This window comes from Calidris pugnax, unplaced genomic scaffold (assembly GCF_001431845.1).
Source record: "Calidris pugnax isolate Ruff unplaced genomic scaffold, ASM143184v1 scaffold248, whole genome shotgun sequence".
Classification (NCBI taxonomy): domain Eukaryota; kingdom Metazoa; phylum Chordata; class Aves; order Charadriiformes; family Scolopacidae; genus Calidris; species Calidris pugnax.
In genome coordinates, this window is record NW_015090965.1 from 501,399 (window position 1) to 519,306 (window position 17,908).

At 38.6% G+C, this 17,908-nt stretch overlaps 1 protein-coding gene across 1 annotated transcript in view; it reads right to left on the minus strand.

The window, feature by feature from the left end:
• The window catches only part of PARVA (parvin alpha), a 31,810-nt gene extending 14,533 nt beyond the window's left edge, over window positions 1-17,277 (minus strand). Inside the window, exons 1-6 of the mRNA XM_014952573.1 lie at window positions 17,201-17,277; window positions 6,488-6,577; window positions 6,318-6,388; window positions 5,568-5,670; window positions 3,512-3,652; window positions 1,392-1,507 (exon numbers count right to left, since the gene is read on the minus strand). Coding sequence (XP_014808059.1) covers window positions 1,392-1,507; window positions 3,512-3,652; window positions 5,568-5,670; window positions 6,318-6,388; window positions 6,488-6,577; window positions 17,201-17,228 — 549 coding nt within the window. The 5' untranslated portion in view covers window positions 17,229-17,277. The remainder of the gene's footprint in view (window positions 1-1,391; window positions 1,508-3,511; window positions 3,653-5,567; window positions 5,671-6,317; window positions 6,389-6,487; window positions 6,578-17,200) is intronic.
• Between the last annotated feature and the right edge of the window lie 631 nt (window positions 17,278-17,908).

A 17,908-nucleotide genomic window follows, 5' to 3' on the forward strand; every position in this document is an offset into this window, starting at 1 on the left:
GGATTTGCTGTTGAACCACATTAGCCTATTAAACAAGACGACAATTATGTCCACTGCTTTCAATGGGAATTTTGTCTGGAGATATGGAGTGACAGCAGAATGCAAGATCTGGTTCTTTATTTTAAGACTATGTTCTTTTTCTGGTTTACTTTCTCATCCCAAAAATGCCCTGACTGCTGCACTCCTGATTTCTTAAGCTCTTTTTGGTAGAACTTTGAGATAAACCAGTATAATTAATATATTTACAATAATCAAAGGAAAGTGCTTGAAAATTATATTCCTCTGAAGCCTTAGACATTTAAGTGCAGATTTGCTGGGGTTCTCTTTCATTCTTTGTGAGAAATCCAAGAAGCAGAGTCTGAGAGTCAATGAGTCATTATCAGGCATCAGTGATGCATCTACCAGAGACTCCCCCTTCAGATTTCTCCCCAAATTACAAAACTTGACTGATTTGAATGCTGGAAAAATGAGTGGTTACTTTCTCAGATCTGTCCCACGGATTTTCAGTCATGTAAAATTTGACCAATAGCTCTTTGCACCAGATACTTCAGGGTAACATCCGTTAAAATACATAAATACAGACAGCTACAGTGCAAAAAATAAATGCAAAATTAATTGGAGAGAAAGAAAAGCAGATTAATTGGGAAGAGGCCAAATAAGATAGAGCAAGCACAAGTCCAACTGAAAGAAAATGTCTGGATGGATGAGGCTCTAATAAGGAGACTGATTGATGCAAACGGTTTAGATGATGGGATTTTTTTGCATGCTTATGAGAAAGCCAACACTGTAATCGGACTAAATTAGCATGCACATGGTGAACAGAATAACATGAAGAGTCTGGATGGATGAGGCTCTAATAAGGAGACTGATTGATGCAAACGGTTTAGATGATGGGATTTTTTTGCATGCTTATGAGAAAGCCAACACTGTAATCGGACTAAATTAGCATGCACAAGGCTGAAAAAGAATATTTAGTCACCTAACATGCATCTGAATGTAATAAACAGTGACAATTCATCATTCGGCGCCAAGAATGATTTGAATCTCTATACAAATGACAAGACCGTCAAAAATGGGAAAAATAATAATTCTAGAGATAGTACTGGTGATAAACAAACACATTCCAACAATAATAATGCTTCATATATTTTTAATGTCAGAGTCTGGCCACTTCACAATCAAAATAAGATATTCTGAGACACAGCTGAATCTGGGAAAGCACTTCTGCCTTTTTCTGGTTGAAGCATTGTCAGCAGGGAAGATGCACGAGTGTTTCTTGTCAGCCAGAGACGTACACATGCCCGCCCAAACAGAAACTCTAGATGTATTTTTCAAGAAACCCCTCAGTCAATTTCACAACACTACCAAGAGCTGTTTAACTCCTCTCTTACCTGCACAACAACAACCTGAATGGACACATGATCTGGGAGTCTGATTGGTGCTCGAAAATACTGTGATAACGCAACCAGAAGATGCAGTATTGCTACGAGACTTTTAGCGTGAACAGCTGCAAAAGATATTAAAAGCACAAGTTACAAACTGCAAAGTAACTAGGGCACATATTTCTACTTTTTAGGATGTAGGGATTATGGGACTCTCTTCCTCTTGCCACCTGGACCCAGGGGGCACTTTTAAGGCATCTTTCCTTTACTGGTCTCCTCCTGCTTCAACAGGTCATGCAAATGCAGCCCAGTCAGTAAATGTGTGTCAGCACCAAAGCGTTACTTTTGCAAAACGTCTGGAAGCCATAGGCTTGTGTAGATGGAAATCTAAAGCTAATCCAAAAGCCAGATTTCATGTACAGCAGTTTAAGTGCTGTCTCTGCATTCTCCTTGCCTTTCCTTTATTCCCTTTATTTCAATAAGGATTTATGGACTATCAGAAAGATATTTTTGTACTCATAACATGCACTTATTCATTTTTAAGTGTCACAGTGTCTGCAGGATGATAAACGAGCCTATTTTGGCAGAGGCCTTAAGCAATAACTTACTAAACTCAATGACTCAAACATTCCTCATGAAGTTATTATAGTTCTTGTTATTGAAGCTTTTTCACAGCAGGTTTCATGTGGGTAGTTAACACTAACACGACTTACAAGATATCAAAAGCCATACTGTAGGAAATCCTTAATCAAATATCAAACCGTTGGCATGGAAGTGCATAATTTCTAATTCCTATTATTGCCTTTCTTCGTCTTCTATTTTGTTTTTGCATTTATAGTCTTCCCCAGAGTAGTATTCCTACATGCTCGTTGATGACTACACTACAGGGCACTTATGTTTTTTGTACTTGAACTAACCAATAACTACTACCTTACTTCACTGCTAAAGCAGGATCAGATTCATGAAAGTATCCTTCTTCATTATCTTCCAATGCAAGTCTCAACTATGCCGTGGAGATACTCATTCATATAAAATGCAGCAGCACTGTCAAATTTTGCTGGTGTGCCAGTGGTCACAGATGAGGTGCTTTAGCAGAACACTAAAAAGATGTCTGTCGGCCCAGCACTGGTGTGTGCTACAGCTGGCTCCAGCTGCTGCTGTCTATCTCTACTTCAGCTCTAAAACACATGTGAAACATTAAATTAAAACTAGAAGTTAAATTGTCAGACCACTCCAAACACCCTGCCTCCAACTGCCTAACAGAGAATGGAAAAAACCTGGGGGAAGGTTGAAGAGAAATGGGGACAGAAAACTCATTGGGACCACACGAAGGGGAAAGTCAAATACGCCTCGTGTTCACTCTTCCCCTCTCAAGCTATTTCCTGTTCATATATTGGTTGTGAATGGAATGGGATACAAAACTGCTCAGCTCAAGACAGGTAGAGGAGCCAGGGAAACTGCTATATACTGCTCAAGGTATTCACCAGCGTGAAACAATTCTGGATACCAAACTTAAAACAGACTGAAAGGTCTAATTTTCTAAAGCTTCTGATAACGTGCTTTCTGCAACACATATGCACTACAATGTCTTGTGTTGGGCCACCGAAGAAATTTCTGTTAGATATTACTACATTCATTTTTAATACAATAAAATGGAAGGGTGCAGTCCTAATCTTGATGAGAGTTTTGTAACCAATATCAGTGGTTCAGATTTAGCCTTAAATGATCAGAAATATTATTCATATCTATGCTGAAAATTTTACACAGATAGAGAGTCCTTAGGACCTAATGCTCCTTCTGCTCATCTACTACATTTATGCAGGTACTTGCCCTTTTCAACAAACCAATTAAGTAACAGAAAACCTAAGCTGCTATGCATATGGATTTAAGAGCAGAAATACTGTACTTTGACAAACTCTGAAAAGACAGTTTATTTAAATTGGAAGTTGAGCACCAGTAAAGAGGGCAGGAGTGTACCACATCTGGAAGTGCCCTGCGGAGCAGCATATGGTAGCATAAACACCAGGTTTCAGCTTTCCCTTATCATTGGGTATTTCAGAATTCCAGATAGCAGCTATAAACTCTCTGCTGTCAACAAATGAGGACAGCATAGAAAACACATAGCTTACAGTCAACGTTCCATTTAATGCTTCTTGGAGGGAGCTTAAGGGTTTCATTGATCTTTTCAAGCACTGTCTGTAACTTCTGCTTCTGAGCAATTTCAGACTGAGTAACTTCAGCAACATTCAGCTTCTCACTTTCAAGTTTCTCTGAAATGATAATAGAAGAAAAAACAGAAGAAAAAACATTGTTAACTCCATGAAGAATATAAAGACATTCTGTGCACCCAGCTGTACATTCAAGAGATATTAGACTTCCTAGTTTTAAAATTATATGCTTTTTCTTCCAGAGCCACTTTCCCCAACACATCTGAACTCCTTAGCTATAGCTCACGTTTTCCCTTTATTTACCCATTGCCAAGGGGAAGGTGAAGTACTAATGAAAGGCACACCACTAGCTAACAAATATTTGCTGCAACTCTCTTTAGGGAACACCAGATTCTGAGGTAAGGCCCATTACTCCTGTTGCTACTGGATAAAGGGTATTCTGTATGTAAGTGGCTTGTACAGCAGACCAGCAAACCTAGGAAACGGACAACAACTTTTAAGAAGCTTCCTTTCATGAGTTGCAGCCTCCTGGCTTCTCCATCAGACTCAGGAGATTTTAAAACTTTACTTGGCCCATTTGTGATAAAAGTGAAGTGACGTCATATTCATAAAGGTGGAGGATGCACCCAAGAAATGCAAACAAGTATTTCTGGAAGTACAAAAACAACTAAAACATTGGGCAATTTCTTTCTATGAAACCACAGCCCTTTTCTGCAATCAAAATTTGCAGTACATTTTAAACTACTTTATGAAGTGGTCTGTAAATAAATAGTACAGATTGCTAGGTATATACATACATGGCTTAGTGTTCACCATTCAATAGTAAGCAAAGAAAATTTAGCAGTAAAAGCTCCCTGATAACAACCCTAGAAACGAAATGCTTGGTCACCTATCAGTTTACTTCTATGAAAGAATATCTCATTAAGCTTGGTAAGAGCTGATCTTGTTCTCTTCAAAGTCAACTGAGTATCTTCCCAAAGGGAGTGAATCTATGAAATCTATGAATCCTGCCTAAGAGAATGCTGTCTCCATGGGTTTCTTGCACCTCTGCAGAAATCAGTTTGTGCATAGTCTCACAACAAGAACGAAGTCTTTAATTAGCATAGACCTGATCCACAAGAATTAAGGGTAATGGAAGAGATTCCACTGAAATCAGTAAGTGCTGGATCAGTATACACATATTTAGACTCAGACTGTATCTGATATGCATTTTTTGGGTTTTGGGTGAAGTCACTGGAGGTCTGTCCATAAGAATCAAATTGCTCAGTCTGGGGCACATCCACTCCACCACAATAGCTTAAACATTCATAGAAGGGAACAGTCTGTGTAGTCTTTATTAGAAGTGCTCACATGATGTTTCAAGATTCATTTAAGATACTGAAAAGAAATTTACTGGAGACTTTATGAGCTGTAATAACTAAGAAAATGGCTTCCAAGCCAACAGTTAAAAAAGCACATGCCAGCTCTGCATTAGCAGTTTCTTTTCTCTATCTGTTTCTCAGCTGAAGCTCAGTTTGCAGTCCACTGGGTATCATTACCTCAGTAACGTTAAAAGCCAGACATCAAATCAGAAAGAAATTCCAACTTTCCAGAGGAACTTCGCGATGTGAACAAACTATAGTATTGAACCAGCAGAGATTAAAAACATCCACTGTTATACTGAAAATATCCTTGCCTTCAAACTTACTTTCCACTTGTAACACGGTTAAGTTTGTACAGCACATATGCAGATAATAAATTTAATTGGAGTGAATACTGTTTCCAAGACAAAAACCCTCCCTCCCTAGCACCCCAGGTAGGCTTTATGCTGTTCTCATCAACTACAGAGCACCACACATTGCACTGTAGCTATAAGGATTGTGCATACAGCCTGTTGCTCAAGGGTCTCATAATACAATGCTATTTTTATATCACTTAGTGGCATAAATGTAAGATGATACCAAGGCTCCTAAGTAGGAACAAGTGATCCACTTACTGACAAAGTGCCCCAACAGCATGCACATATATTTTTTCTTACCAAATAATTTCTGCAATACTTGTCCATCATACAGGTCTTCAGCCAAGTCTTTCACAATAATCCTCTCTCCTACCAACACATCATTAATCCAGTCAATTAATACCTATATGGGAAACACAAATTTGGCAGTATTATACACTATTCATTTTCAATTTAAAACACATGTCATTTTGTACAATGATGAAAATATTTAGCAGAAAGAATACCAAAGCTGCAATGACTCAAAATACAATCAGTCTGAAATGCCATCAGAAGAAAATAGGAAGGCGTTAGGAAGGAGTTAGGAAGGGCTCTTCTAAGGTGGCTGTGTCAATGCACCACGAGATTTAGACAAATACCAGATTGAGGCAGATTCCGGAGTGAAATCTGCTCTTTGCTTTCAGTAGTATTTTAACATTTTATTGTGAGGCAAAAGGTGTTGAGGTCAATTCTAATGAAGTTTCCTCTAAAGTTCCAACCCCAAGAATCACAAAGACTACAAGGGAAGTCAGTGTCATCTTAGATTGGGGGTGTGATGGGACTAAGAATACGAATTCAGGATTTTAATCCAAATTATTAAGTCTGTCTGTGCCATATCTCGAAAAAGATACTAACCACAAATGACCTGCCCATTTCACTGCAATGCATACACTATGTGGTTTCATTCAATTAATATCTAAACAGTGCTTTGAAGTATTCAAAGGAAAGAGGCAGGGATAGCATTAAAAAATGGTTTCACTTTCCTGAAAGTGTTTACATGCTTTTCATTACCTTCATTAGTTCTTGTAATTTTGGGTCATTTCTTGAATTTGGATCAACCATTGTTCGGACTTCATTTTCCTCTGGAAGGTTTAAAAGAAAGATATTAGAAACCATTACAGGCATGACACTTTATTTTACATCAAGCTTTTATGTTGAGATGTAAAATTGTTATGAATTACCTAGCATAGTGTCCTCAGGGTCTAGTTCGAATGGAATTGGACTGAGAGGTAAGTTAATGGCATTTATTCCTTCTTCCTGTAATTCAGATACTAGGAAATAAAAAAGAAGAGCTTGGTCAAATTTCAATTCAATTTTACTTACTATTTCACTCTTGTTGAAAGTAGCATTAATTGTCTTAATTTCTTTATAAGAACATGACTCCATTAGATGTGCCACTAGGTGTAATTACAGCAATAAAATGTAACTAACAAAAATGGGAGGCCCAGCCAACAAACCTTTACTTGTATGAGTAGATTTTTCACGGATAATGGTACTGGAATCAATTCAATTTCCTCAAATCTTTTCCAGTATAAGGCCCATTGTCCTCAAATTTTAAAAAGCTCACTTGCATTCTAATAGTCCTGACATTTTAACACTAATGAATCATTTTAGCTGAGGGAAATGACTATTGCTCTCAGCTATGTCACCCTTGCTCTGGTGATACTTCAAGTTTAGCTACTTGAGAGGAGCTGGGTCTGGGTGTATATACAACACAGGAGCTGCCAGACTGATAAAACTATTTAGGACTGAAGGTGCAGTTACAGCACACGGCTCTCTCCATTGTTCAGAGACCAGCTGCAGCAGACTGGGATGCTTCTGGTCTGTGCTCTTGGGCTTTCTTTAGCAGAAACCACAGCAGCAGGACACACGCGTAAGACGATGAACCCTCAGAAGTACTGCCTTAGTGTGGAGTCCAGACACAGGTTGAGAAAGAACTTGGACTTGGAAATTGAGAAGTAAACCAAAATCCCATAGTCTGGAGCTGCATGGTTGTCAGGAAATATGGACAAGCTCCTACTCAGCCAAAGTCCCCTGACACTGCAAAAATCAGCGTTCTTGTAATACATGCTCTGACAACATAGGAACAGAGAGATCCAGAGAAGTGTAAAAGCTGCTAGTTCTGTACTATACAGGTTCTGTATCTTATACAGCACAGAGAAACATCATACATGCCTCTTGGTGACCCAAACTTTAATAGGTTGCAAAAACAAACCCCTTCCTTCACTGCCCAAACATGTTTCCATAACAGAAGAGAATAAATACAAAAAAGCCAATATACTAATCCTACCGCAATGGAAGAACATATAGCACTGGACAGGGAGGGTAACCCACTCGGGTGATCAGACAAGTTTGTAGCCGCTTTGTAACCAAGAAATCAGTGCAAACCTGATTTACCAAACCAGGAAAGAGGCTCACTGTCTTATGAATGACAAGTAAGTAATGTTGTTTTGACCACCAATTTTCCAGTGTGCAGACCTTGGATAAAACTGGTTGTTAGCACAACCATTCTGGTTGGAGTATAAACTTAAATAACTGAATTCAATCATCCTGCGTGTGTCCTAAAGATTCAGGTTCTTACATGAACTAAAATATATGATCGACGTGCAGATGTAGATTCACCATTAACATTTCAGATTTACTACATGAAGCTTTCCTCATTTTATTCTGAAAATTACAGGAACAATTTAGGTTCAGAGAAAACAGAAAAGCAGAAAGTGACAGTAAAGATTGTGTGCTTTGATCCTGGCCCCGTGACTGCCTCATAAGTTAGCTTTCGGAGAATGGTTTTACTTCTCTGCCTTAACTTCCTGTAAGCAGTAAGTGCAACTAAGTTTCACATGAACACTGTGATAATTAGTCAATTGGTGTGATAACAGTACTTAAAACTTTCCAAATATTTTCTATGCTTTATGAAATGTTTTTTGCTCCGCCAGATGAAATGTCTGTGCACATTTCAACAGTCTGTGTAGCTGTATTCAGGCATCTATGTAAGACTCACAGCAATAATGGCTGTTAAAATGCTTATTTTACTTGTACAAAAACAACTTTGAAAAACTCACTACCTTCAATACTGAAACACTAGCTTCACTCCATACACTCACCCTGCTTGTGTATCTGTAAAATACAAATACTGAGCAGCCCTACAGAGTTATAAAATAATGTTGACAATAATAGTTCCCTGGATCGTTGTATATCCTCTAAAACTGATGGCTGAGAGCAATGGACCAAATTAATCCCTCATGTAACTCCATTGAGTTCTGAGGAGTTATAGCAAGGATGAATTTGGTCTAGCATGTACAATCTCAGGAACTGTTTACACTTAATGGCAATCTTTTGAACTGCTGGCACTTCTTAGAGAAAATCATTGTTGGTTTTATTAACCTCTTTGATTTTTTTTTTTTTAACTTTGGTTCAAAATGGTTATGGGCATAAAAATGTCAGTGGATAGAAAACTTCCATGTGTTCTGAAATGTTTAGTTCACGGAGGACTTCAGCACAAAGGTTCCTAGGCAGAAAACGTTTCTTCACATCAATCCCAAGAGGGAGCTTAGTTAATAAAATCTGTTCAAGCCAACTGGCTCCACTGAGCTCTCCCATCCCATAGGGCTGGATGCTCTGCCTGGGGCAAAGACACACTAGAGGAAGCAGTCAGCTCATTCTCCTAGCGAAGGACAGTGGGGAAAGCTTTTCACTCCTCTCTCCAGGGAGCAACCCATTGGCAGAGCTCGCTGACGCTTCTCCAGGGAGACCAAGTGAACCTTTCAAGGCTGAATGTTTTGTAACATTCTTTACAAGGCCTACTGAACCTCTCAATATCTGTTCTCCAATGGGCACAACTATTACATTCTACTTTTAATAACATGACCATCATATTATCAGAGTTTCTGAAAATAAGAGAAAGCAAACAAAAAACCCATCATATCTTTGCATGGAAAGGAAATATAAAATACAAATAAAAATAAATATACATGAGAAACTAATACGTTCCTCTGCTCTAGAATGCATTGCTAGTGTTATATTTATTGCACAGCAGGGGCCAAGTCCTGCTTTGCTGTACACAAGTATACACAAGTGGTGGTTTTGCTCCCCCAAGTCGCTCACCTGAATCATATACATTTCTTACACCTGCCCAGGCCATGTGCAGAACATACCCACACCACCTCCAGATGATCCAAAGATCCCAGATGGATCCAGTTTGCCAGACAGGATAGCTCCTCCTCAGCCAACGCATTCTGCAGTGCACAACCCATGCCCAAGGTTGGTATTAGTCCCATAGTAAAGACTTCCCCTGCCCTCCTGTCCCCTACAAGCAGAAAACATGATGGAGAAACCCTGAGCCTGATAGCATCTTTTTCATTTCCTTCTCAATACTGAAGAGAAAAGATTTAACTACAGATTAATACTATAAAAAGGAGCAGGTAAGAACACATGCATTAGATCAAGTTGTACGTAAAGGGAGAAAAAAATACATTATGTAGTATAGCCTCACTTTCTAAGAATTTCCATCAAAAAAAGTTCCATGACAAACCACTGTTATACGCTTAGGTGTTTATAGAGGAACCACAAAAATGTGATTGAGGTTATGAGTTTGCATACCACAGTTTTAGCAGAGGAACCCATATTTCACCTGCTTTTCATTAATTTGTTTTAATTAACTTTCATGAAAATCACTTCAGCAATTTAGCATTTTAATGAAAACAAAGTACACAGGCTTGGGACACTTTCTGCATGAGCTGAAATTAAAATAATCTAATTTCTTTGAATACTTTGGGGAATTACCTGGAGCATCAGTGAGAGCTCCACTCTGAGTCTAACAGTGCGAAGACCCAGGAAGGGAGAAGAGGACACAGCTGCAGCAGTTCATCTATACCACACCAGTTGCTAAGAGTCAGACCGCTGCGCTGGGACCTGCAGCAGTTCCTCTGAAGGACAACATGCACAGAGGTGTCTGCTTGACACCAGAGATGCTTGGCCACTGGATGACCCCAGCAATTAGACTTAAGAGCACTTTTCTGTTCTCACTCGCTGCTGCTGCGGCCCAGATACCGCCCAGTGCATCGGCTACCATGGTGCTTGTTCTTGTGATGCTTATGTTGGCATGATTGGGGACTTCATCCTTTTGGATGTGAGAGGAAAATCCAGTCCTTTATCTATTTTTACAGTCACCATGCTGAGTGGAACTGGGGGTTGAATGTACTTCTAAAGCAAGACCCTTAAAAGCAACAGTAAACACAGCCCAGACAAATCTCTATGGACTAGAAATGTGAAAGTCCCAGTTTTAACTCTGCATAAGGAATGGACACTTCTCCTCAGACTTCTGATTCAGTTCCACATGCCAAATTTGTTATGATGTAATCAAGAGTAACTCCACTGCTATCAGCTGTCAACAGACTTCCTCCAATCATGCCAGCACCAAATTTGGCCCCAGAGCTGGGGAGCCCACAAGCTTGCATCAACAGCAACTACAGCAGCTATTTTAAGCTGGATAGAGTTCTTACTGGTTTAGATGCTCTAGGATTACAAGGTCATAAACCTATGCTATCAAATCCACACCGGCGCTCTGAGCCAGACTTTGCCCTTTGATGCATGCATCCAACTGCCATTGAAACCGTTGGACGCCAAGCACATCTGAAAGTGGAGTACTGCCCATACGGTTTAAATTGGCTTAATTCCTCTAGTACATGCAGCCTGTTGCTCCACATTGTATTTATTAGACAGTTTCATTTGGGTTTTTTACTTGTTTATTTTGTGCGCTGAAGGCTTTTTGCTGCCCTGCTTAGTATTCAGGGCTTAATGTTATTTCTGATTTGAATAAAACACATCTTATTATTTAACTGAGCTTAGAAATGCCACATCACCCAATGCACTCTCTGTGGTTTAGACGTATTTTAGCATATCTATCCAAAGAATCATAAAATAAATACAGCAAGATGTAGTGTTAACTGGTCTCTCCTCTGAGTGCTACAGCCATGTCTTTCCTTATAATTGATTCCGTACTTACGAAACTAAAACTACTCGAGTACTACAACACTAATGGATCAATTCTGAAAGTTTGTGATTAACTATAACCAAACCCTAGTGTTGGAAAACAGTGACACAATTCTTCTAACCTCAATCTTTCAAAATTATAGGAGATTTAAATATATGCATGTACACCTACATAAGTACATATATGCACGCTTCTGCAGTTCTTTAACTTCCTTTCTTCTGTCAATATAAGGGTTTTCATTTCAATGCCTTCTCTGCCATTTTTAAGGTTGTAAATGGTTTGTGGGTTGGTTTCTTTTGTGGAAGCTGAGATTTGTTGACATTCACATGACTGCAGGAGTTTAAGCTTTCTATAAAAAGTCAAAGGACAAACTACCTGATATTATAAACTACTATGGTAGACAGTATCTTTATCTGCTGTGTCTCTATCTTAAGCTACTTTTTCCTGGAAGAGGCATAACTTGGAAGGCTAGCTGCAGACATCATATTGCCAGAGTAACACTGGATATTTGCATATACATACCCGCATTCAAACATGCATGCATATGCTGCATATGTTTATGTATGTAGCCAGAAATTACAGCCTGTTTAGAAAAATGCTCATTTTCAATAAGAAATGTCTTTACTGCTCTTTGTACACACAGAGAGAGATATCCACTCAATTAACGTTGAGCCAAATTTAAATGAATCGGGTTTTATTTCATATTCTCTTTACTGGGTGCAAATTTCTGACAAATGTTCATGACCTTGATGGCTTGCTTTTGTAACCACTTTTGCAGAAGAGCAGCTTTACTACTGACTTGATAGTCTGCAATGCAGACTTGAGTGCAAATGCCTGTATCCACACAGATTTCAGTGGATTTATGCTGATTTATAGCAGCTCACTGGTTCAGTGTGATTCCTATTCCTCCTCAGATACTCCAGTTTAATATTCTGATATAAGTCCAGAGTATTCTGGACTTTGTACTGGTAAACATGAGAAGAGTTCTAAATTATCTAAGACGGCCAGAGAATAAGAGAAAAAACAGCAAAAGTATTTTCAAAAAGTCCTAGTTTAAGCTTTTACAGAATAATATTATTTAGTCAAGGAAGCTTATGCAATTGCTTTCTGGGCCATCCATCCAAAATGTTATTTTCTAATGCTTGTGTGTGTGCATCTTATAAGTCCACAAAGGGAAAAGAAAATATTAATCTAAAATGGTACTGCCTAATTTTCTTGACTACGTAATTCATCCAATATGGATTTTGGCAGCTCAGCTTTAACTCCAAAACAAAAGAAATCCACACAAAAGACAATAAATCTGCATTACACATGGTACTAAAATGATCCAATGGATTTATAGATGTTTACAAGTTTGCAGAGTGTGACACAGCGTCCACCAGAAATTTGATATTCACAGCACAAAACATCATAAACATATGTCTGCAACTACAAAGGGGCCTTTTTATGTGGGGATCATTGTTAAAATTGTCTTCAGAACATAAACCTTAAGTTGTAAATGCTACTCCCCATTTATTCTCCGAGACATAACAAATGAGGAAAGAAAAGCAGAGATATGTTTGTAATTGAAAATGTTTCTCAGGAAATGATCTGTACAGGAACATCATTCTCATTCCATTAACTGCTGACTCCAAGCCAACCATTTGTAAAAGTAAATAAATATGCAAACTGGCTGACAACAGTGTGCCTGCCTTTAATGTTACTGCATTAGTACCCAGTTTCCAAAAAAGAATCTATTTTCTTTTCTCATTTCTCCATTAAACCAAACATGGCATACACACAAAAGAACGGGAGAAATGCTGTTCACAAAGAAGAATGGGAGAAATGCTACAATTTAATTTTCATGCAATACAAATTAAATGCTTATTTGCCTTGAACTTTCTTTAAAGTCCAAAGATACCCTAAAGTACCTCAGTGACTAGGTTGCTGTTCCTTTCTTTTTTGAAACTAGCAGATCAAAAAAACATCCATAGCTTCACAGATCTCTGATCTGATCTGAGTATGCAAAAAACAACAACAAAACATGGAGCAAACTCAATACTTTTAAAAAAATATACATTATTATATTGGCCATGTAACAAGTAGCTTCATTAAGCTTTACATGCTTTCACATTTCATTTGGGATGAAGGTTCTTTCTCAGAATTTTCTAAGAGGTAAGAAGTCGTGCAGGGTCAAGCTAACACAGATGCCAGTCATTCCATTCATTCCTTCACAACACATCCTCTCAACACATCTTTTAGAATACGTAAGCAGTATTTGCAGATGTTTTGAAAAGCCTGTTGCCCTATAGAGTGTTTAAAACATCACTGGAAAAAAAAACCACCAAAAGACAGTGTTGGGAACAAATGCAGACAGGAGTTCAAATGACACTGATTCTGTCACCCAATGAAGAACAAACTATGCATATGGGAAATGCTATAACTCTTCCAAGACCTTATCAAAGTGTGTGATGCTGAATCTGATCACAGCCTGAAAACTTACCAAACAGCCTCAGATAAGTTGGTGGAGTCTTTGTGCAATAAATACCTACAGGTTGTTAGATGATGGGCACATGGTATCCCTAAATACAAACTATATTACTGAAACAAGTTCTTTGACGGCTAAGGCTTCCAATTTATTGAGATATTTATTGCAGTATCTCAGAACTGATTTATTGAGATATCTCAGAACTCCATGGGGTGCTTGGGGCTACCTCGAAACCGAAGAGAGAGTGTTTGTATCCTCCTCAACAATATTTTTATCGATTTCTTGAGTTGTAACAAATCTGCAGGTAGCAACATCCAGAACAGAGTCAGACAGACCTCTTGGTGTAGTTCTAACCCTAACCAAGGGGAGACAATTGTTTATCCTATATGTTTACCAGTTTGCTGTGACAGCTTTTTCCAAAAAAATGTTTTTTGTGGAGTGGAGAAACTGATTTTCGGGCTGACTTGCCTTGTTCTCTGAATCACCAATCAGCTAAAAGTAGCTATTCCAACATCAACAAGAGGCACTCGTGCAGAAAAGACAAAACCAAAGATCTGTTCCAAGAAGTCTTTCCCAGCTCAACAAGTTCTAGTTATTCCTAAGGGAAAACCCAAAAATAGTTCTTAGGAATGTGAGGGCACACTAGTAGCAAGCTGAGGATTTCCTGAATTTCTTGCCCTTTTCTTCTTGTGTATATAAGCCTTGTTTTTGAAGGAGAAAAAAAACTAAGTGTCAGATCCACTGCACCTCAATAATCTAGATGACTTCTTCTTCTTGGAAGAATTAGAAAAATGACTACATTTACTGGAAAGATAAGTTCCTTTTCAAGGACTGCAAAATGGTTTATGTATCACACATGAGCACTATTTTCCAACTGTACTTCCTAGAGCTACTTGTGTTTTAATATAAACATCTGGTCATCTTCAAGGAATGACTTCGTAACAAGGGATCAAAAGATTTGTAGCAAGTGGCCAAGTATTTCTACATTCCAGAAGGAAAAACCAAAACCAAACCACCTTAATACCTTCTGAGAGCTCCTCATGCTTCAAGATCTTACTTTGGTATCACAGTCACCCAAGATAAAGTTTGAGGGTGATACTAAAGCTGGACAAGTAGCTAACACAAGGACGATGGGAGTAAGAGTGACATGAAGAAACTGGATACAAAAAAGCAGATGTATTACTTATTTGCATAACAGGTAGCTTGCTTTGGTACCTTCTGCATCAATGCTGAGCATCTAACTGTAGTTCTTAGATTTAGTACATCAAAGGAGAATTGTCCTGTGACATCTAATTCTTTTTTCCCCCTTCCATTTTAAAGATTTTCAATTTCTTGCTATGTTTAATATTTGTGCCTAAGACACAGATGGTTTCTAAAAGTCTCTGCAGCGTGTCCTAGAGCATTGAAGTTTCTTGTCAAGAACAGAATCAGGATCTAATTTGGGAACTGGGATCTAAAGACAGGCCTTCAACACGGAAAAACTAGGCTGTGGCTTTGGCTGGATCAACAGAAACCCAGCTACATTCTTAAAGAAATTGGGCTGCATTAGGTGAAGGGCAGAAAACTGAAACCTTAAAATGGAAAAAAAATATATCCCCTAGCATACTGAAGAGTATACTACCCTTTGGGGTTCTCTTGACCAGTCTGGAGGTTAGAGTCCATTTGACAGCAGAAAAACTTTAGGTTCAGCCCTCCTGTTCTCACTGTCTATACAGCATGAAGGGTCATTTCAGGGACGGAGAGGAATAAATTAGGGTTGTGGCAATCCCTGACTAGAGGGAGTACTTCAGTCAGCTGGCATAAATCACAGTGTGGTGTGATCAATATTATGGCTGTGGTATTCTCCTAAAACACATTTACACCGAAGTGTAAGATGATGATGCAAGACAGGACCTTGGTAGCACAAACTGGAAACTATGTTTTGCTTAGGCAAGCAGAGTTAGTTCTCAATTTGCACAGGAAATAAATCAACACTTTCCAGTCTAGGTTCTCAAAACTCTTAATCAGAATTAATTAGTTTAACTTCCCACCCACAGAAGAAAATAGCATTATCCCTATTGTGCAGCACAGAAAGTGATGCACTTCTAGATTAAAGGATACATTTACATGTTTCCTTTCTGGAGACCCAAATTGCACTTGCAAAATGGAAGCTAGGTACTTAAAAATACAGCCTTAAAAACCTGTCTACTATGTTACACTTTGCCTGACGCAGAACAGAGAGGAATATACGTTTCTCTTGTTTCCCAAACCCCCATCTTAGCAAAGAAAACACACTTCATTTCATATAATCACTGGCAATGATACTCATCCAGCCCTGTGCCTTGCCCTTCACGGGTACTTCCTGGTACCCTCCTGAGCATTCCTGATCTTGCTCATTTCCTTATAAAACTCAGGGCATTTGGAAGTTGGAGCAGCTGTTTGTCTCAAGATAAATTACCTTACTGAACTGTTCATGTGATTATGGCGTTCACATGTTTCTTATCAGGGTACAAGTTGCAAGCAATGTAAGCACCAGCACTGTAAGGGTAAGCACCAGCACTGTAAGGGTAAACCCCAGCTCTGAACTGCACATGCATTGCAGCCATCTTTTCCAACAGATCTCAAACAAGCTGTAAGTTCAGGGCAGCACTTAATACCACCTGTCAAGAGCTGTCAGGCAAGGGGAAAAAACTGTGTAAACTCCTACCTGTTAAATGCGTTTCATGGGTTGCTGTCATTACCGATATACTGATTTCAGCATGCAAAACACTCACACCAATTGAAGCTGTGGCTGTATTTCCTACTTTGCAGGTGAACACACCAAAAATCACAATTCAATCATCCAAGTAAATAACCTTAAAAGGGTTTTACTTCATAGCACTAACACATTCAGAGGTTCCCAGAAATAATCTGCAGCCTTCAGTTGTTGATGTCATAAATGAGTTTATGTTAATATTCCTATTAGAAAGTGTTTAGTACTACAAAATTTTCATTTTAATAAACATGAGTATTAGAACGAACTTACTGCATGATACATAGCCCATTGAAAATGGCTATTCTCAAGCATGCTTTTGATTACAAATGACATTTTTTCCTGAGTGGAAATTCAGCTGATAAAAATTGCTATTTTCACACTGGATCCAGTATTACTTAAGGGCTGAATTTGTACCAAACTGAAGTTAATAGAAACACATACTCTTACGAAATACCACATATTGCAGAAAAATTTTCATGGAATAACATTCAAAATTAACAAACTACTGTGTTTTCTTCCTGAAAGAAACGTCCTGAAATGATGTCTGACAAGGGCAAGAAGAAATTAAAACTCCCATTCTTACCTTCAAAATATTACAAACCAAAAATAGCTACCATTGCAAAAATAAGAGGTCAGAAAACAATACTCCTAAACTATCACAAAGATGAAAAATAACTGAATGAGTCAGTCTAGTCTCCTACCTTTAGGACAAAATGCTCCACAGCCCATCGTAGGATCGCTGGGCCACCCTCATAGTGCATCACAGGGAAAACTGCAGTCTTTAAGGTGTCTGAAGCCCCTCACTCTGCAGGCCCCTTTGCTGCAGCTCTTCAGAGAAGCTGTATTAGCTTTAGAGCCTGTTTTCCAACAGAATGGTCCAAGCACATCACAACTCTCAGCTCAGAGCATCGCTTCAGAACAAGTGACTGACTGCCTATATAATTTAATATGATGCCACATGAGACTCATAGACCATCTGCAAAAGAAACTAAATCTGCTTTTTGCAGCTTGGTAAGTTGCACTCTGAACGCTGGGATGCAGTTTTCACTGTGTGCTTTTGTTATCAGTTGAAAAAAAACCTCAAACGGCAAGTGTAAAGCACATGTTTTTACCAACCTCGTAGTTCATTTCTGCTGTAGGTAACTTGTACCTTTTACCCTTAGAACTGAACAAAGTAACAATTCCCCTTAAAGCATAGGAAAGGTCTGGGCACAGAGACAGCACTATTAGAAATAAAATTTCCTTCTTTTTTCCTCTCTCTTTTTCCTTTTTTTTTTTTTTTTTTGCCCCTTAAAGCACAGGAAAGGTCTGGGCACAGAGATGGCACTATTAGAAATAAAATTTCCTTCTTTTTTCCTCTCTCTTTTTCCTTTTTTTTTTTTTTTTTTGTGAAACAAAGGTTGCTCAAT